The 22,274-nt window shown below is 40.9% G+C and overlaps 1 protein-coding gene across 1 annotated transcript in view; it reads right to left on the minus strand.

Moving 5' to 3' along the window:
• LOC120863043 (lysine-specific demethylase 4C) overlaps positions 1-22,274 on the minus strand; it is a 404,602-nt gene that overhangs the window by 43,708 nt on the left and 338,620 nt on the right. The window contains exon 19 of the mRNA XM_040239292.1: positions 5,173-5,343. Coding sequence (XP_040095226.1) covers positions 5,173-5,343 — 171 coding nt within the window. The remainder of the gene's footprint in view (positions 1-5,172; positions 5,344-22,274) is intronic.

Consider the following 22,274-nt stretch of genomic DNA (forward strand, 5'->3'; position numbering starts at 1 on the left):
TTTCAATAATCTCAGAAGGTGTAGATTATTCCCTTTTTAGTGGGGAAACAAAAAACCTGAGGCTTGAAAGTCTGAGCAACTTGTCTATAACTGAGAAAAAAATTGGCTTTAAGAATTGTGGTTTCCACTGTACAGCCCACAGAAACTAAAGGCCATGACAATCCATCCCTCGTATGTTGAAGAGTATAGTTCTTGTGCTTTTTTTCACATTTCAACGGATGCTGAAAAATGTAGCAAGTTCTCATGGAAATTTCAGTGATGGACTCCTGCTGTCAAATTTCTAAATGGTCCTGTTTCTCTTCTCAAGCCAAGTGGTGAATGTTAAGTGCTGGTCCTAAAACCATCCAGATCACACTGCACCATCCTCCTCCCCTGAAATGAGTTCCAAGTGCAGACGAAAGCAAGCAGCCATCATTCTAGTGTCATCACGGGCATGCCAGAGGATCTCAAGTTTTAGCAAAGGTGAACAGGGGGCCCTGGAATCGCTTTGCTCATTGAATTCTCTTCAGTGGGCAACTTTCGTTCCCATCAAAATAGTAGGAGACAAAAAAAATTCATCAGGAAGTGTGTTGCAATTTCATAGACTGACAGATGGAGGCATGCAGCAATACATCTTTTATTACTTACCCTGACAGCTACAGATTGCATGCTGAGTTTAACGGGACTGATACACACATTCTGCAGGTGTACTGTTGAGACAAAATATTTGGGACATTTTTCTGGCTATCACAGAAATAAAGCACCTAGGTCTGGAAAGAAATTTTCAGGTAGTCCAGAGAATGTTTCTCCCTACAGTTTCAAACACTCCCTTCTAGTCACATAACCCTAACAAAGGTATTTTAATGCACAGTAAATTTATTTTCAAACATGAATAGACAAGCCTGCATTAAATGTTTCTCTTCTGGAGGGATGATAAAGTGATTCAAAAAATAAGGGAATGTATTTCTTTACTAAAGCATCAGGCTTCATAAGGGACTATTAATTCAGTTCAGTCGCTCAGTCGTATCCGACTCTTTGCAACCCCATGAATTGCAGCATGCCAGGCCTCCCTGTATTTATATGTAAATAAACACTTTGGGATAATTAAACTTGTTGTTCTAGATTTTATTTTTATAGTTAAGAAACTGAAATTGTGTTTTACCTTTATGGCAGTCCTAGCTGGCAAGTACCCACAGCTTAGAGAGCCTAGTTCTTCACTAGCCAGTCACACTGACATTGAGTTGCATTTGATAAAAGGGCCTTCCCAGCGGCACTCACACTCGATAAGCACATTGGGCAGATTAGAGAGCTTTCAGACAAACAAAAGAGAAAATCATCTTCTACCCCCAGTTTCAGGTGGCACAGGTATATCATCTTAAAAAAACGAGGTTTCTCTGAGGAATATGGACTATGTTTCCACCCAAATAACTACTCTGCCATGATGTGCAAGGTGCTGAGACAGAAACAAAGCTGGTCCCATATTTCTTATCTCCTGATTATCTCCACATTAGGGTACCAAGTGGGGTTCCCACCTCCCAGAAGACAGCGCTGATGTCAATGGAGAGCAAAAGTGGAAGTGGGATGATCATAAGAATTAATCCACATGGGCTGAAAAATGGTGATATAAACGTATTTACATAATATCATATATGGGAATAAATAAATATGTGAGTATATTTACAACACATTTCATTACACACATTATGTTTTGAAATATAACATCAAATTCCCCATACCAAACTGAAGTCTAGTTGACATACTATGAGGGCATTTAATCAGGCAGCTTTCATTAATGTAAGTCAGAAACACAGACCCCAAACAATCCCCAGAAATCCTTTAAATTTAAAAAGCTTGCTTCAGAAAATCCATGACACTGTCTTTTGGGAATCTGGATGATGACCAGGACAGAGCACATAGCTAGTGGAGTTGATCTGCAGAGTGCTGCAAACCAGCCAAACAGTGTGGCTGCCTCACAGAAAGGGCAGTTACACTCTGCCTCCAACTCAGAGCTTCCGGCAACACAAGGTGAGCAGTCTCCTTAAACACCCCAGGACAACGTATTTGTGGTGGTTAATTTTATGCATCAACTTGGCAGGGCCCATGGGTGCCCACATGTTTGGTATTTGGTCAAATATTATTCTAGGTGAGTCTCTGAGGATGTTATTGGATGACTTTAGTGACTGAATTGACGGACAGAGCAGACGATCCTCCCTAGGACCCATTCAGTCAGAGAACAAAAAGGCTGACTCTTTTCCAAATAAGGGGGAATTCCTCCTGCCTGACTGGCTCTGAGCTGGGACTCAGCTTTTTCCTGACTTTGGACTTGATGCTCTTCCTGGGTCTTGAGCCTCTCCTGTCTCCAGTCTGCTGACTACAGATCCTGAGACTTCTTGGCTTCCATAATCAAATGAGCCAATACCCTTATCAGAAATCATATATATTACATATACTTACTTGTAATATATTAAACACACACAAGCCTCTTATTTAAGGGTCTGTTTCTCCAGAGAACTCTAATACCATATTATAAGGAAAAATAAAACCTTCCCTATGGAGCAACCAAATAAAGACATCTGGGGATGTCTCTTTCAGCACTACAAGAACAAAGCGGAAGAGGCCACAGCAGCCAACAAACAGTGACGTTATGAGAAAGTGTGTATAACTTGAAAATATAGCATCAATAAAACGTTCCTACTTGGTTGGTCTAAGAGGCCTGGAACAGGTAACCAAAAATGTACCAGATGGGAAAGGATGGTAAGGGAGTTGGCGAGGGAGGAAAGGCTGGATCAAAGAGACAAGACCTGTTCAAAGATAAGTTGCTTTTTCCCTGAAAAAATTATCCTTCATGCAAATTCATACAGCAGCCCCTGCTCCAATCTCCACTACCTCACACCACTGTGAGCACTGCCACTCCCTCCAAGGCTAGAGCTGGGGACACGCACATGCACACACACCGCAACTGCTAAACCTCAAGCCTTTATCATGCATGCTAAGTAACAGCCAATTGAGTTGTAAAGAATTTCTGCTTTTTTATTCTTGTTGATTTAAATGCCAAGGTGTTTCTGAACTACCTCACAAATTTTTGTTCTCACAACACCCACAAATACTTCAAACCAAACTTGATTGGGTTCAGAGAGTAGGGGCTAAAGGTATCAAAGGAAAGACTTGTGGATTCAGAAAACTCCAAGGATCACAGCCACTCTTTTCCAATGCACAAGCTGAAGACTTTCCAAGAAAGCTTATGACTGACTGGGTGTGTGGAGGCTCGTGACGTGAAAGGAAATTTAGGATTCACTACATACTATCATGGATAAAGACCTAACTATTTGCTCAAGTTTGGGGGTGAGGACTCACAACTCTTTTGCTCTATCCCCTGCAGGCTCCCCAGCAAAGTTTTCTGTCTTTGGCCAGCTCAGTATTGTCAGCCTGCACGAAAGGAGGCAGATTCTGAGGTAAGTGTGTAACTGGGCAGGTCTGACAAGCACCAAGGGGCTTGAGTTGCTTGTGTGTTTCAGTACCTCTCTAGCCCTCTCCCACTTTGAAAGTCCTTTTTCTTCCTAGGGGTTAAGAACAGAGGCTCTGGAGCCAAACTCCTGGACTGAACACTCTTTCTGACACTTACTAGCTGCATATCACTGTGAGAAAGTTATTTACTGCTTTGTGACTCAGTTTTTTTTTCAGCAGCCAAATGTAGAAAACAGTAGTAACTAGCACACAAGACTGTGAGGGTGAAATGACTCCCGTGTGTCAAGCTCCTGAAGCAAACCTGGCACGTGATGCATCTCCATCAGTGCCAGCCCTACAACCCTGTAGGATCTCGGACTCAGTCTCCTGATCCCTGCAGGTGAGAAGTTGCTTCGGACTCATCTATAGCATTTACCGTACTGTCTGGAAAGCACCCATTTACCAGCCCACATCCCTCCAGACTGAAAAGGAATCACACCTTCTTTTTGCCAGCACCCAGTGCGATGCTTAGCACACAGCAGATACTGTGTCTGGGGACTGCGCCCTTGAAGGGAGGGCCTAGGCTAGCAAGGCAAGCGTGTGACCTAGCGGCTGCTGCTTATGAAGAGCAACATCAGTGCAGCAAAGCTCCAGGGAGAATTCTGCAAAAAAAAAAACCCACAATTCACCCTTAGGGTATAGGATCAAGTCCTGGGATTTTTAATTTCTTTAAATCATTTGCTTTGAAATCTTTCAAATAAGGTAACTTTTGTTTACATACTTGTCAGAGAAGTAAAGGCATAGAGAAGTAAGCTTAACAAAGAGCTGACTGAATCAATGTTTCTTCTGCCCCAGGAGACCAAAATTCTGGAAATGTTTATGAACAATCTCAAAAGGTTACATTTAATTATCAATTATGCAAAATACATACTTATTACTCTTAAAGAGTAATATATTTCCAAATACAAACAAGGGCAAAGCATCGCAGACTGAGGACAAGGCAGAAGTTACAACTACATTACTGAGGCCTGGCTCCTCAAATGGATACTTGCCGTAAATAAACAAGGGATAACAAGATGGCTGGAAGACTAACTCTGATCTCAGTTTCAAAAACCTTTCTGCTGAAACTGCTTTTCTTGTGAAACATCCTGCTCAAAAGCAAGACCCTGAGACACATTCAGAGTTCCTCTGAACAAGACCCATGGTGTTCACTGAGGGGCCAGAGGAAGGAGACAGACAGACAGGCACGTATGGGTCCCCTTTCAGACCACAGTTAAGAAACTCAATAAAAGAGCCTTTTGCTTGTGTGATTTTTGTTATTCCCATATGAAACATGCACAGATGTTTCTGTCAGATTACAGATGTCACCGTCAGGTCAGATTAATAAAAGCCATATTCTCCAGCCAAGCATAAAGAAAAAAAAGTAATAAAGGAATTCAAATATACAAACTCCATAATAGATAAGAACAGGTGAATTCACATTTTGTTTCTGGCCACATACGCTTCTCATTCAGTTAAAAGAATCTGGGAAGATGAGTCTAAATTCACCTACTATTTAAAATAATGAGGGCTAAGGAACCTCTTAGAAAACAACACTTCCAAGGATTGTGGTGGGGGAAGAGAACACCTGAACTGAATATTAAATGAAATGAGCTACACCAAGAACCAAGATGAAGATTCCTGAGAGGTTCAGCTAGTTTAGTTATACAGAAAACAAGCTGGGGAGCAGGCACCCAGATCCTTACTTACCACAATATCCTCAGGGAAGGTGTCCCTGCTGAAGGAGCCGTCATCAAACACGACCTCATAGAAGGTCTGCGCCGTCACGGCGATAACCCTGCAGCTGTAGTACCGTGTGTTCCGATGCTTCGTGATGACTGTCTGCCCCACCGAGATGCCCTTCTCACCAGCCTTGGATTTCTAATGATGTACCAGAAGAAGAGGAGAGAAAAGAAACAGCAGAGAGGACAGCAAATAGAAGAAATATTTATTTAGAAGATAATCATTAGCATGATCATGATATATACTTTTAACTTTTAGACCTTTTACTGGGGGATAATTTCAAACTTAAAAGTTGTAAGAATATGAAAACAAAACATAAACATACTCTTTGACCCTTTACTCAAGATTCATCTGCGGTTATTTATTGTTATTTTTAACATTTTAACATTTCCCATGTTTTTGCACATTCTCTATCTTATATGTGTGTATATATACATATATTTTTATATATGCATATTAAAATGTGTATGTTGTTGTTTTAGTTTGTAAGTCGTGTCTGACTCTTTGTGACCCCACGGACTGTAGCCCAACAGGATCCTCTGTTCAAGGGGTTTTCCAGGCAAGAATACTGGAGTGATTGCCATTTCCTTCTATATATGTAAATTAAAGTGCATATACACACATATAAATACATATGTGTTTATATATATATGTACACACACATATGCATATATGTATGCTTAAATGCATACACACATACAATTATATGTATATTATATAACTGTACTTGTGATATATATATATCATTTTATGTGTGTATGCATTTATGCCCAAACCATAAATCATGGGCTTTTATGCCTAGATACATCAGAGTGTATTTTATACAGGGATTTTCCTTTACATAACCACAGCACAGTTACCAACTTTAATAAATTTAACATGGATGCCACCCTTTAATTGATGACGCATATTCCAATTTTTCTTTATGTACAGGATCCAGTCTCAAATCAGGTACTGCATTTGGCTGCCAAGTCCTTTTGACCCCCTGTAACCTGGAACATCTCCACAGCCTTTCTTTGTCTTTTATGATCGTGATACTTTTGAAGGATCCAGCTCTCCCTGCCCCTGTTTTTTCAACAGAGCATCTGGCTGATGTTTCCTCATGATTAGAGTCTGATATACATTCCTGGCCAGAATACCACACAGACAATGCTGTCATCTTCTCAAGAAACCACATCTGGAGGCAGATGTTACTCTGCCTTTCAATGGTGATATTAACTTTGATCCTGGTCAAAGAGCAGTCCAATTTTTCCACTTTGTAATCACTACTTTTCCCTTCTAGCTAATAAGCAATCTGTGGGAGAGCCTTAAATGGCATACAAATATCCTGCTCCTCCACACTTCTGCTTAGATAGCATCCATTGATGAATCTTGCTTGATCCAGTTTTACTATGATGGGGATGATACGCTGACTTTTCCTGCTCCAGTACTCCCTCCACGTTTACTGGTTGGCACCTGGTAGTTATTGAGCAAAAACCTCCTACTCTCCCCATATCCATCCATCCATCCGTCATCAGTATGGGATTATTAACTCCTCCTTCACAACTGTTTATAATTCATACTACAATCAATTATTTCGGTGCTCAGATTATCCCAGATTTGGCCAGTAGAAGCCTCTTCAATCTGTTTCCTATGTCCCTTAAGACATCCTTTTATTTTTTAGCAGTTCCTTCCTTTCTGGCCTCATAAGAGTCTCAAGATCATCTTGCCTCAGCCCTGGAATTAGCATTTCCCAGAAAAACATGGTTCATTTTTGTGGGCAGTGATATTAGAGGATAAGATCCAGGTGCTTAGGTGTGCTTATTAGTACAATGGCATCTTTGCTTCCTGACCCCTTCAGAAGTCAGAGCAAAGAAATGTGTGGATGTGTGTAAATATATATACATACATACACACATACATACACACACACTTTCATACATACATACATACATGTACATGCATATAACCAAGAAAAATCAGAGACTAGGTCTCAGTATATACCATGCTATGAAGTAGAAGACTTCAGGAAATGCTTCAGGAAAATTTTTGGCAAAATTCTAGGCTCATGGTAAGTACTCCAGACATTTTAGCTTGCTGTATTTGGGGCTTTCTATTTGTTTGCAATTTATTTTTCAGAATAAAGCTGTTGCTCTCCTTTTAGAAACTCACAAAAACCTCATTCCTGCCAGGTGCAGAGGGGAGTCACCATCTTACAAGGAGGTCTGCTCAGTCCCTTTTACTCCCTATCTCCAAGTCTCATTCATCAACCTGACTGTTGATGCCACAAGCTCTGACTCACTAGGGGGCTCCTGAATCAGGCACTTGGGAAGGCCCAGCACCGTTGCTAAATGGGCCCTAGAAGGCACAGTTTCATAATCCCCAAGATACCAACAGTAGTCTGACATGTCATCCATAACCTACAGAAAGCCAGGATTCATTAACCCAGTGTCTTCTGGCAGGGCTATTTATAACATCACTGGGAAATAAAGTGACAATTCAGAATATTGGTTTAATTAGAGCCTTTACTTCTTTTTTCCTTGAATTTCAAAAAAAGCTAAAACACCTTCTAGGAAACAGATAAAGTGCTATGCTTAAACTTTTCCTTCTGGAAACCAAGTAAGAAATGCCCAGAGAGTCACTGACTCACTGGTTCCTTCAACAGTCGTGCTGCTATTCAGTGGACACCAAGCACCTCCCCTGGTGCTCTGGACTCCAACCAAAACCACTAAGACTTGATTCCCATTCCCCGGAATAGGCCTACAGGTATGTGCTATAAAGTCATCTTACAGGTGGCACGACTCAAGGCTGATGATATTCTAGCATGTCTTCATACTCACAGGCAGAAGTAGGGAACCAATGAGGGCGTTAGCAAAAGCCTAGAAGCAGGAAACAGCCCACTCTAGTCTGAGAACTGCAAGAGATCCTGCCTTGTATGGGAGGGGAAGCAGGAGAAAGAAGAGTTTAGAAATGGCCTGCGGCCGAGAGGTCAGGCTATGGGGCAGAGGGGCAAGTAGGGCAGCTCTCACACCATTCTAAGACGTTTGGACATTACCCTGTGGGCCTAAGGGAGCCACTGAGAGGTTTAAGTACAGAAGAAAAATGATCCAGGTCCATGTGACTCCAAGGGGAGAAGGGCCATGTCCAGGTGGGAGATGAGGGCCTGGAGTACAGAACTACAAAGATGCTCATGGTTTGGACCGAAGGCTAACTCTCCCAGACGTGTTCCTAAAGGTCCCCTCTTTGCAGAGTGAGCTCTGCCATCTAGTTTCTCACATGCCTAACCAAATAAAAGGATATTTTTCTTCCTTGAAATCATTCCCTACTGATTGCTAGGTTGGCTGGAAAATTTTTCTGTGACTTTAGGTGTAGTTAGGTGTGTAAATGTTTTGCCAAAAACGCACTGTGCTTGAAGCACAAATCTTTTAACAGCTGGGCCACAGTACCTTACCTATGCCAAAATAACTCCCTAGTTTCCTACTTCATTCCTCTGTTCAACCATTTTAAATATATCCAACATTTGAAAGCAAGAGAGCAACTTAGATGTAATAATAAATTTGAGTGAAGGCACAGTTTGTAGAATTCTGGAACTCTGAAATTAAGCCTATGAATGCTTCCTAAAATTGTATTGGTTTATAACTGCCTGTAGGAGGTGAAGTTCATAACACAGTGGCTCTGAGTGACCTGGATTAAGGCCAAAGGGGGCTTTATGTTGGCAGTGTATTTTTTCAAACGCTGTTCCTCTTTGTCGAATGGCCTTAAAAGCACTCATAGTCAGAATGGCATGCAGTGTATTTTACTATGATATTAGTTTCTTCGTGCATGCATATTTTATTAAAATTGGAACTCACCCTCTAAGGAAAGAATGTTTTGGATTTGAATTATAAGCTCAGCTTCATACTAACTATGTGATCATAGGGATGTTACATAACCTTTATCAGCCTCAGTTTGCTCATCTGCAGAAGGAACAGTAATACTTCAAGATCTGCTATAAAATAATACGAAGTACATAAAATGTGTAGACTCATATGCAATTAGTTCTCAGCAACTGTTAAGTGGCTTCATTATAAGAGACTGTATATGAGACCCTAGCCCCAGGTAAATAAACCACTCTTCACTACAGTGCCCCAGTAGCTGGCACGCACGACAGTGCAGTACCCTGGGTTCTCATGACAAGGCTCAATCCAGTCTAAATCGTCACTGCTCTGCTCTTCACCTCACCCTCTTATGACTCTAATTCTTGCCAAAAGCGGGTACATGGCTATGGTCCTTAGGAAGGAAGGCATAAATAATGTGGTCTCCTCCCTCCACCCTCAAGACTCGCGAAGGCTTTGTTCACAACTCTCTGCAGGCTCTGGTCAAATGTCACTTTTACTGACTATCCCTCCTGTGACAGGGCAAAACCCATGGGTCAGTGCCAGGGCCAATCTGTCTCTTTATCCATGGCATGCAACACTGCTGCTGCCAGATAAACAATGAACGAATGAATGGAAAAATAAACAGACAGGAAAAAAAAACTAAATGAATGATCTACGAGGACAGGTACAGACACATTTTTTTAAATGGGAGAAGATTGATTCTAATTACTCACTGTCCAGAAAAGAACAAAAGGAAACACAGGGGAGTTTTAGGAAGAAGTTCCTCTTTGTTAGGGTAGCTAGGCATGTGTGTGGGTAGGCGGTGGTAATAAAGGTTTATGGTGAAATTCACAGGGTCTGGGAAGTAGAAGCAGCCAATCAAGGGTAAAGAAAAATTTACAGAGACTTGACAGAGAAAAGGTTGATTCTAGACCACAACTATTTTTTTTTTTTTCCTGCTAGGACATGAAATTTATGCAAACTGGCTAGCTGGAAAGATGGCCAGCACACAAATTAAATAAACTGCCTTCATCTAAATAAAAAAATTTTTAAGCCTCAAGCATGACTGACCATTTCAAGGGAAGTATTAAAGAAAACAGATTTTTTTTCATAATGCTATTTTGATATGACTTCTGATTTATTTTTGCAGGAAAAATTTATTGACAAGCATATCCTATAACTGATTATACATACTCAAAATTACTTCCTGTCAGAAAAGCCTAAGAATCTATTGATGTTAAGAATGTCATTTCTCATCGGAGAAGATGGACATTATGCAAGGGGCTCCATCAGATTATGGTGTTTGAAGATTACTGCACAGGCTAAGATTGTTAAAGTCAAATTTTCTTTAACATACACTCTGCAGAAATGAATAGTGCTTTAATTGGAAAAAAAACTCAACTTCTCTTTTTAAACAGATAGAAACAGTTCAAAATTCTAGGGATGTGAAAAGAAAATGTTAACTAAGAAATTGTTATAGACATTCTACAAAAGCATCAAAGAGTTACTAGGACAAAAAACACAGATATGTTTCCAACACATGTCCACACTCATGAATTAATTAAACTCTCGCAATAACTCTGTAGTGGTTCAGTTCAGTTCAGTCACTCAGTCATGTCTGACTCTTTGCGACCCGATGAATCGCAGCACGCCAGACCTCCTTGTCCATCACCATTCTCATTAAATAGATGAAGTCACTGAGGTACAGGTTGAGTGACTTTTCCAAGATCTCAAAGATGGTGAGAGGCTGAAGTGGGGCCCAGAACCAGGTGCTCTCCCATCATGAGTACATGTGTCGGTATCATCAACCAGGGGAATACACGTGGAAAGACATCAGAGGAGAAATAAAACCAACCAGGAAGTGACAGGAAAGGAATTCGAGCAGTAGCCTGAAGAAGTTACATTTCCTTCTGTTCTTTTCTAATTTATTTATTGACTGCTCTTCTGTTCTACATACCATTTGAGACACTTTGTTTAATCTCCCCAGTATAATCACAGAGTCAAATAAGCAACTTTGATTTGGAACCTATCTGGAGATGAAAAATGCAGAACATAGAACTGCATATGCACTCACATATATACACTGCAACAAATTGCAAAAATGCTCACAAACCTTCACTCCTTCCTGTTTGCACACATTCTCTGAAATGTGACTTTGCAGCTCCTCCCACCAAAGGCTGGAGTCTACTTCCCCAACCCTCAGATCTCAGCTAGTCTTCTGGCTTAACCTGCTTTGGCCAAAAGAATACAACAGAAGTAATGGTATGCATATTCAAAGCCTCTTCACATGCCTGCCCTCTCCACAGATTCTGTCCTATGAAGAAACTCGAGTTACCCTCCTGCTGGCTGATGAGAGACCACCCTGACCAGAGATGAGGCCCTACACATATGAGAGAACCCAGCCAAAAGAAGACAAGCAGTTCTTCAGCTGACCACAGATGGATGAGGCAACCAGTCTGAAACAGAAGAACTCAGCTGAGTCCAGCCTTCACTGATGACGGCTGATGCTGGGAAAGATGAAGGGCATGAGAAAACAGGGACAAAAGAGGATGAGATGGTTGGATGGCATCGTCGACTCAATGGACATGAGTTTGAGCCAACTCCAGGAGATAGTGAAGGACAGGGAAGCCTGGCATGCTGCAGTCCACTGGGGTTGCAAAGAGTTAGACATGACTGAACAACAAAAAAAGCAGAATCAGTAGCTAAAGAGTTGTTGCTTAAAGCCACTAAGTTTTGTGATGGTTTGTCACACACACAACTAAGAAAAAAGAATAGAGTGACACTTGAACAACATCAAGGTTAGAGGTGCTGACCCCCTCACCCACAGTTGAACACTCACATATAACTTTACAGTCAGCACTCATGTCTACAGATTTGACCAATTATGGATTGTATAGAATTCAATATGTATTGATGGGAAAAAAATCCATGTATAAGTGGACCCATGCAGGATCAAATCTACCAAGAAAATAATACACTAAACTGTTGGCTATATATAATCCTAGATAATGGGATTTTATCTGTTTGGTTCTTTATTTACATACCTCTTTGTAGTTTCTGTTATATATAGTTGTCCCTTGAACAACACAGGGGTTAGGGGCACCCCCATCCCCTGCACAATCAAAAAATTGCACATTGTTCTCTCTGCCTCAAAAATGAAGGAATTAATACATGACTCAACCAAGAGCAGGAAGCTGAAACAGTCTGGACAGAACGAGGACTCTTGATGCCATATACAGTGATCTCTAATCAAACACAAACTTTTCTCCACATTTAGTTAATTTAAAGATCTATAAAATGAAAATACAGGTATTATACTTATTGAAAAAAAATCCACATATAAGTGGACCTGCACAGTTCAAACTTATGTTGTTCAAGAGTCAACTGTATTTCTTATAATTATCACCACACCTTTTGATCATCTGAACCAGGCCTAAGAGGGCCAGGAGGCCCCATATACACATGTGCCCAGAAGGCCACTGAAAATGGAGTGTTTGCTGCCATGGACACCCTCAGTTAACTTGTGAACCTATGGATCCCTACTCAGAATAATATTTTTAGATGCATAAAATAAAACACAAGATTAGCCACCACCCCCCCCAAATTACACTGAAATAATACTGAAAAAACAAATTTGTGGTATATATATACTTCTTTAACAATGTATTAAATTCTAATACCTAGTGGCAGGTCTAATAATAACTATTAATATCCTAATTTCAAAGATGCAATGGGCATAAATAATATTTTGAGATCTCTCTCCCAAAGGTAATGTGATTTCCATTGTGGACAGAGTCACAGAAACTGCTAATCCACCTCTGCCTATGCTCAAAACTGATAGCATTGTTAAACTGGAGCTAGAATTTAGAAAGAAATTTTCAATTTTTCCCCACATGTTCTCACAGACAAATTTCTCTTGATACTAAACTGTTCAAAGGATTTTATCTATTTAAAGGCACAGCACTCAACCTTTTAACAACAGCCTTATAAAACAACAATGTTATTATAAATGCTGCTTGTATAAACTGTCAATAAATGGATATAGCAGTAAAATGAAACTCCATGAAGACATCTCTGTGAAGACTGAAGTTATGGACCCTAAAATGAGTAATTTTGGGGTGACCTAAACTGGAACAGGAATCTAACTTAAGTACTGACACTGGAATATATACTGTATTCTCCAATAGTCAATATCATTTCTCCCCAGTGAGTTTCTGACAGAGAGCAGAGAGGAGTTAGTTCAAATATGACCTTTGCAGTGATCGCTTGGCAAGGAGTCCTGTGTGGTAGAGGAAGGAAGATTTCTATCCTTGGCAAGAAGCGTCTTCTTCTCTTATCGGACCTGAAGGAGGGTCACCCACCACCCATGTGATGAGATGAGTCACGGGCGGGAATGTCATCTTAGGAAAATCCCTAGGTTTGTCCTCCATCTGTATAATGATGTTAATAAAGGGTACAAATCCAAATAAAATAGCATATGTAGAGGTACACATAGGTACCTCTCATAGGTGCATCCATCATTCAACCAACAAGCTTGGAGAGGTGAAGGAAAAGCTTAGCAACCTACTCCATGAACAGGCCAAAATGCACATTTCCATGTATAGCCAATAACCGTTTTACCTTCTCAACTTTATTATTACTCCCTAATTTCTATGAATTAATAATATGTGAGATGTTATTAGATTTTTTCAAGGTATCCATTTTACAAAAAGTCCTACAGGTATCAGAGTAATAAATTAATACAAACTATTATTCTTTCACCAAACTTACAAAGCAAAAATCACTCATCTAAATGTGCCTTGTAACAGCAAAAAGTTTCTTTGTAAAATTACAAGAGCTAGGTAAAAATATTTAACCCAGAAAAACCTAACTCCCTGGAGCTTCATGAAGAAATAATTGCTCTTATAGCACAAATGCACATGCAGGCTCATAAAAATGTCACAAGTATTTAATTTTCGATATGTCTATTTGTTCACGTGTACTTGATTCCTCATGGGTTTTTAAGTACAAACATATAATACAGTGGGAAATGGTGGTAAGCAGTTTCCCAGCAGATTTAAGGCCTTATTCAGCTTAATGTGTGTAGAAGTTATAACTAACAGGCTGTGGAAGAAACGGAGGGGAAAAAAAAACAAACATGAATTATTTTCTGTTTGAGTCATTAGCTCACCTCAGAGGTGGTAGTCTTGTTCAGGAGCTAAGTGAAGGGGACTGGGATGGGAGAAACATCTTCAGAGGCTTCACTGTGTTAATGTAGGAAACTCTCAACAGGCAGGCAACACCTGCTTTCCATTCTGAACAGTTTCAGTAACGTACTTTATAAAGAGCAGAGAGGAAAGTTCCCATCCATTAGACTGGTAGAGCTGGAGGTGGAGCGTCTACCACTGAGATGGAATCTGATGTGAGCTCTTGCTAACTCATTTCCAATCTCATTAGCTGCTAGAGAGTATGTGAGTCCCTGGATGCCTGGCACCAGAAGCTCTGCCTTGGGCTTTTATATTTCAGATGCTCTTCAGGCTCCTTGGGTATGACTATAAAACGGGGGGGTTGGGGAGGGGACTATAGATTCAACAAACTCTCAATCATTCATAGTAGGCTATGTGTGTGTTTAAATTCTATGTGAAAATGCAAAGAACCTAAAATATATAAACAATGTTGGAATGAATTATAATTTAGGAGAAATGAGGAGAGAAGGTATTCATTCATTTATAAGGTACTGTAATTTTAAAAAATGACCTCAGATGGGATGTTTTCAACAGAGAGAAGCAAGGGACATGGGGCATTACTACACAGTTCTCCTACCCATAACGATTTTTGGATCTCAATTACAGTGGGTAACTGGGTTAAAAATAGCTAAAAGAGATGAAAAGATTTTCTTAACAAGGTGACCTAAAGCAAAACAGATTAATTAAAGGGCTTAATAATTGTTCTATGTCACCAAGAAGGAAGCCTAGGTAAATAATGAAGCCATGTAAGCTAATTCAAGCCACGATCTCAACCTGGAAACGTGTAGCCAAATCAGCACCATCTCAGTGACGCACCACGTGCTGACTTTGGAGACAGGGAAGTTCTGGAACTTTAATGACTGCTGAACCTCTGTGAAGTTCCATTTCATCGCCTGTAGAATGGATACAATTAGAAAAACCTGCAACAAAGGGTTATGGTGTGGACCAAAAGAGGCAATGCGCTACCAGTGAGAGCGTTCAATAAACTATAAAAGGCATTATACCAATATTAGCTACTATTAGTTTTATTTACCTCATCTACCTCAATATGCTGCTCTGAAGGAAAAATGACAGTCACCTGAACACAAGAGAAAATCAGGGTGGCATAGTCAATTCTGACTCTATACAGGCACACTACTTCCATGAGCATCAGACAGAAAGGGAGGGAGAGAGAGAAAGAGGTAGAGAGAGGTTGAGAATGAACATGTGCAAGCTTCCTAAGCTTCCTTGAAAATCGCAGGAGAAACAGCCAGAGGAGCAGTGGAGAAGTCAGCCAAAAGCTTCCTACTGCTCATCACAGCCACAGCAGGAGCAGTGCAGATTCTGCCACATGGGCTCAAGGATGTTGATCAAAGGGGACAAATCCACAAAGCCTTTAACATCCACTATTAATTAAGCAAGTTAGTATCCATCTGTCAGTCTATCAAGTGTTAATTAAATGTCTCTCTGTGCCCAGCACTGTGCTTGAAAGAGTGCTGTGTGGGCTCCAGTGGAGGCAGGATTGGGAGGGGAAAGATTGAGAGGCTCCAGGGCAGCAACCCTCCCTTCCCAGCCCCCTGCCTATGGCCCTCGTGTCCCCTCCAGCAACATCTAATGCTAACCCCTGTGGTTCCTGCAGCCTCAGCCAAAGCTGCTTCTTAGCATCTATTAAGGATGCTCTTCTTTACTCCAAATACATGATAAAGATACAATACAACAGATTTTAAGATACAGTTAAAAGTTGTTTAATGTAAGGGTTTGCAAATTGTTAATTTTCTTCCAATTCTTGAGAAATATATGAGAAAATGGGGACAAACCTGACCAAAAGGCCTACATAACACTCAAGGAGAGACAAACACAATGGAAAACTCACAAGGACATTCGATGCCCACAAAGAAATGAGGTTTCATTTCAACCCTCCCTCTTGCCCTAAGAAACAGCTTCTGAGTGCCAGGTCAGCACAGGAATGGCTGAAAGAAAAACTAAAAGAATATTCTATTGAAAAAAAATTGTAGAAAAAGAAATCTCTTATGTTCCTTCATATACTACTCTATAATTTCACAGATCCACTACACCCAGTGTGGGAGAAGACAGAGAGATGCACACAATCTCACTGCGAAAACAAAGTCAGCTTCAGATAAGGAATGGCCAAGAAACCATCCCTTTTACCTAGAAAGGGAAGAAGTATTGATTTGCATGTGAAAAACGGCTCAGATCCCAAGATGGCTACCAACACTCTGTGGAAGGGCGGGACAGAGAGATGGGGTAGCCCCAGGCTGACTGGCTTCCTGCCAAGAGAACTCAAGAGGCCTTTCTAGTTAATTTAGAGCTTTATACATCCTGCTCCGTGAATGTGGACAAAGAACACAGACCCAGAGTAGCCCTTTAGATAAAAAATGATGAAACTTACTTAAGTGCCTTTTCCACTGCTTGCAGTTAATAGTCTCATTAAACTATAGTTTCATTACACTGTGTCAGTATCTATGGATTTCATTATGACTATGGCATCTAATTACTGTTTTCTACATGAAGGAATTGAAAATCCTGCCTCTTATGCTTTACAAGATGTTGGAATGTCAAATTCTCTTTGCTGTTGTGTGTCTGCTGACACATTCCGTTTATATTTCTCTACTGTATCCACAGTGCTTCACTGTAATACCAATGTTAAAATATGGGATTAGTGTCACTACTTAATTTTCTTAACAAGCTATCAAACAATAATGCATGCCCTAATCATTTTTTTAAAAAAGGAGTATTAAATTGCTGAAAAGCTTAAAATTTCCTGAGGAAATAATTCTGGGAAAAGCTGAGCAAGTGTTTCATATAGAAACACACCTTACCTATGCTAAAAACAGTAACCAGGTAAGTGGCTCTTAGAGTGCAAGACTTGGCTTCCCTCAGGATGTGTGGCCCATGAAGCGTCAACGGTCCCGTGTAAACAGTCCTTCCTGCACTTGCCCCTCCTGCAGTAGAGCGGCTGACTGGTCCCTGATCCCATGATGCACTTCGGGGCAGGGGGTGGGGATCAGATGGCCAAGTAGGAAATACAACATGACAAGTACTTCCTGGGGGTTCTGATGAATCTGCTTTAGTGATAAAACACCAAAAAACTCCTGTAACCAAGATGCAGAGTTTTCCTGAATTTTTCTTTTTAAAGTCAGAATTATTTTGCAGTTTTACAAAGCTAAATAAAAAGCTCAGGCAAAATTTTCCTTTCCACATTTTTGAGAGAGAAGATAGCCAAGGCTGTTGAACAAGAGATCTCCTGGAAATCAAGGCTCCACAGAGGGTGACTGCTAACACTCACATCAATACACTTAAGGCCTCAGCAGCCAACATTGCTTCAGAGTTATTTCAGGGGCTCTTTGGGCCCTTAGGAGCAAGCACTGTCTGTTTGTAAAATAAATAAGGCATCCCATATAACTTATGTCCTAACATTTTTCAAATGCCTTTGGATGCTTCCAGGAAATTTGAAATAATGTTTGTTTTTTAACACAACCAGATTAAAGGATAAAGGACAGGAAATCAGAGTCTGGAGAAATGCTATACTTAAAGGCAGAGATATTGTTCTGAGTCACTGGGAATTGACTCTGCTTTCTGCCCCCAGATGACACTGTGGCCTTGTTGATCATGAGTCTGATTCAAGAGTCAGGTGCGCGCGCATTTTTCCTTAAATGGAAAGGCCCAGACTGTTACGAGTAAATCCTTCCAGAATGGAAATGTAAACCCCTTACATAGAGAAACTATGTGGTAGCAAACCACAGTTCTGCTTCGATACAGGAGCAGCCAGTCACAATGGAGCAGCCCACTAGGGAACGGTGTGCTGGAGAGGTGCCACATCGAGGTGCTCGGCCTTTCTCTGCCTGCATGGTTTCCCCTTCTGATTAGTTTCTGTACCCTTGACTGAATTAAAATTAGAATCTGAAATGGAGGCATCTGTTATCTCTTCGCGCAAATTCAGAATTCCCCCTGAAACACTTTAATTAGCATCAGAAATGGGTCTGGAGTCTCTGCAGCTGGTGCCCGAGCGGGGACCAGCACAAAGACCCTTACCAAATGACTAGACTCTGAAAAGGGACTGGAAAATGGAGAGACCAAAGAGTAAGGTAAAGATGGCTCCATGAGGCAGAAGAGCCTCTGCCTGGGACCATGAAGTCACTGTGGGGAGCTTGTGGGGACAGTGTTAGTGGAATTTTCCTCTATGAGCCACAACCAGGCCCAGCAGAAGGTATGATGTCCCTCCAACAGACTCCCTGCTGCTGCTGCTAAGTCGCTTCAGTCATGTCTGACTCTGTGCGACCCCATAGACGGCAGCCCACCAGGCTCCCCCATCCCTGGGATTCTCCAGGCAAGAACACGGGAGTGGGTTGCCATTTCCTTCTCCAATGCATGAAAGTGAAAAGTGAAAGTGAAGTCTCTCAGTCGTGTGCGACTCTTCGAGACCCCATGGACTGCAGCCCACCAGGCTCCTCCGTCCAGGCAAGAGTACTGGAGTGGGGTGCCACTGTCTTCTCCGAACAGTTTCCCTAGGTTTCCCTAACTACACCAGGTATAATGGAAAGACAATGGAAACCCAGGGCCTGAGACTGTGCTCCAGAGACTCTGAAGCACTTCTTCTACTTACTGGAAGCCCAAAGGAGAAGAGCTCCATGATCACTGACCTTGCCCTTCCCTAGGAAATGTCTACAGAAATAGCAGCAGGAAATTAAAATGAGGGTTATTAATAAAATACAGAAGTTTGAAGTGGGATATGTTTAATTTTCTTGATAAAATTAAGAAAAACACTGTATTCACTGCTTTTACCTAATAAAGTGAACAAGGGAAAAATTGGTTCCAACTGTAAATATTCTAAAATGTCTGTGTTAAGTACTTCTTCTCCCAGGCAAATCTGGCCTTAACTTTCTGTCATCTAAGATACATGGATTTAGAGCTCAACAAAACACTACTACTGATAAAAGGGTGAGGGATTTCTTTTTGAAATGTACATCTGATTTAGAAAGACTGAACACACTCACCCCTAAATCACTATATTATTTGTTTGTTTTTTTAAACCCTTGCTAAGAATTTTTTATACCAGACCTTTGCTTTGGTCAGAATGCTTTCTGTTATTCAGTACAAATTGAGAAGGACGTTTCAAAAACAACTTACATAGAAAAACCCTATACTAATATCAGATTATTATGCACAAGTCTAAGAAGAGTTTGTTTTTTGGTCATGACAAACTTTACTAACTGAACAGAAAGGGGGTTAGCAATACCTCAATTGTTACAGAAAAAACAACAATCACCAAACACTGTTAGTTAATCACAAAGACACGCAGATCAGGGTGATGAAGAGGGTTTATGGAAATGAAAACATTCAGATCATTGTTGGATGAGTGTTGGTGTTAGTTGCTCAGTTGTGTCCACCTCTTTGCGACCCCATGGACCACAGCCCAACAGGCTCCTCTGTCCATGGGATTCTCCAAGCAAGAATACTGTAGTGGGTTGCCATTTCCTTCTCCAAGATGAGCGTTAACTACAATAAATTCTGGTTCTCTTTCTTAAAAGCATAAAGGGGACAGAGTCAAGCCATAGGATGGAGCTCCAAACTTAAGGAGGGAAAAGAAAAAAACAAAAGATGATGGATTCATACCATGGGTTGAATCAAGAGACAACCAGATGATTATTGAGAACTAGTCACAAGTGAGAGTTTGGTTTCCTTTCACTGTGGCCTTCCAATGCTGGTTCGAACGCAGTTGACACATCAACTTAGCAAACTCAAACTTTCTCTTTTAGAACCAGCACAAATGTTACCTCCTCTGTGAATGCTACCTGACTGCCCCAGATAGAATTAGTGACTTCCTTCCAAGGACTCTCAAAACATTTTACTCGTATCTTTATTTAGCCTATCTTCTTAGGGAATAGAGCACAGCAGCTAAGAGCCTTGCTTCTACATCAGAGTGCTTGGTTTTGACTCTGCATGTTCACAGTGTGACAGAAGCACCAAGAAGAAAATTACAGTCAACTGGTACCTGCTGGATCTGTAAAAGGCTAGAACCCATGATGATGTCCAAAAGCATCAGTGGGAATTTACAGTAGGAGTGAGTGTTTGAGGTCTCTCTGTATCAATCTATGATCAACCTGAAACACTGCAGACCCTTTTGGTAATTAATGAATTCATATAAAAGTATTCCTGATTTCTTAATATTTTTTATCATTTGGTGTTTTCTCAATAACCAATACTGAAAGTATAATATGCTATACAATATTTTAGGGTTTAGAATTTAGGGGCCTTGATCACCCAATGCTCCACATACTGGCAAGGTGAGAACTGTTTCTGCACACCAAGGAAGGTATTATTGTTAGTGCTGACAGATATTCTCACCCCATTACCCCCCAAAGGTTAGTTACACAAGCATGGATTAACCAGAAGGGCTGCCTTGCTCCAAGTCCTTCACCAAATCCTGGGCAATGCAGGTGTCCCATCCTGTCCTGAGCCATGCACAGTGATGGCAGGGAAGGAGTTACTGAAGCTTGCCTGGGCTGCTGACCTGAAGACACGAGCAGGGAAAGAAGTCAGCAAGTGTTGAGCAAAGATTCAAGTTCTATAACAAAGATGAATGCTACATAGAATAGAACATGAAGGTGAGCTAAAGAGACAAGAGAACCTTTCAGAGTGGGAGGGGCCTATACAGAAGCTAACATAACCAAATGTGTAACACGTGCTTGATAAAAGATGCTCAATAAATACTACCTCTCTTTTGTCCACTAAGCTCATTCCCTAGCATTAGAGAGCTATTTCAACAAATTTATACCAAGCAGCTTCTATGGATTGCTGAGTACTCATGTATGGATGTGAGAGTTGGACTGTAAAGAAAGCTGAGTGCCGAAGAATTGATGCTTTTGAACTGTGGTGTTGGAGAAGACTCTTGAGAGTCCCTTGGACTACAAGGAGATCCAACCAGTCCATTCTGAAGGAGATCAGCCCTGGGATTTCTTTGGAAGGAATGATGCTAAAGCTGAAGCTCCAGTACTTTGGCCACCTCATGCAAAGAGTTGACTCACTGGAAAAGACTCTGATGCTGGGAGGGATTGGGGGCAGGAGGAGAAGGGGATGACAGAGGATGAGATGGCTGGATGGCATCACTGACTCAATGGACGTGAGTCTGAATGAACTCCGGGAGTTGGTGATGGACAGGGAGGCCTGGCGTGCTGTGATTCATGGGGTTGCGAAGAGTCGGACACGACTGAGCGACTGGATTGAAATGAACTGAATTTAAAAGATAAAACATTGGTTAAATCTACTAAATATAATGATCTAGTTAAAATAATAGAAAAAATGAAAAAATATACCAAACAGCAGGAAAAAAAATTGACCACTAAGACATTTTCTCTACTCAAATTCTTCCTCTTTTTTTGAATAGGTGTCTATCCCTGCATTAGCAGCCACAACTTAGAAAATGATAAAGGAAATAAATTTCTCAAATGTCTTTGACAGGAGAGGGTATTAAGACAAAAACGATGTAACTTATATAAGACTGTGTATTAGAGGGGCCCTGCTTTTTTACAAGGTATTAATGCATAACGTACAAGGAATTCTGGAGCTCCAATACCTGCATACTTGGAACAAACACTATAATCTAATATGAAAGTTTATTGAAGTAATTTGCTTGAAAAAAATCTGTGCATGCCATCTTTCTCAGCTCTGCTGCCTTCCGTTATTCAGGCATCTCTTCCACTGGACACCTGTCTAGTTAACTCAAGTGTGAGGAGACAGTCAGTGGCTGTACTTTGCAGGAAGTATAAAATCTGTGAGTAGTTCACTGTTTGCTTTGAATAAGACATGCTTCCAAAGCTCCCAGTTTCAAAACCACTTTTACCATATTGTGTTCTCTGTCTTTTACAAACTTCCATTCAACATGCATGTAAGTGGGTTAGGAATACATCCAATGGAACCTTCAGAAATAGAGCCCAGAAAGAGGCCACGGTGGATCCTGGCAAAGGATGGTCAAGTATCACAACACTACTGACATTATCTCATGTGCACA

The sequence above is a fragment of the Oryx dammah genome, unplaced genomic scaffold (assembly GCF_014754425.2).
Source record: "Oryx dammah isolate SB20612 unplaced genomic scaffold, SCBI_Odam_1.1 HiC_scaffold_1, whole genome shotgun sequence".
Classification (NCBI taxonomy): Eukaryota; Metazoa; Chordata; class Mammalia; order Artiodactyla; family Bovidae; genus Oryx; species Oryx dammah.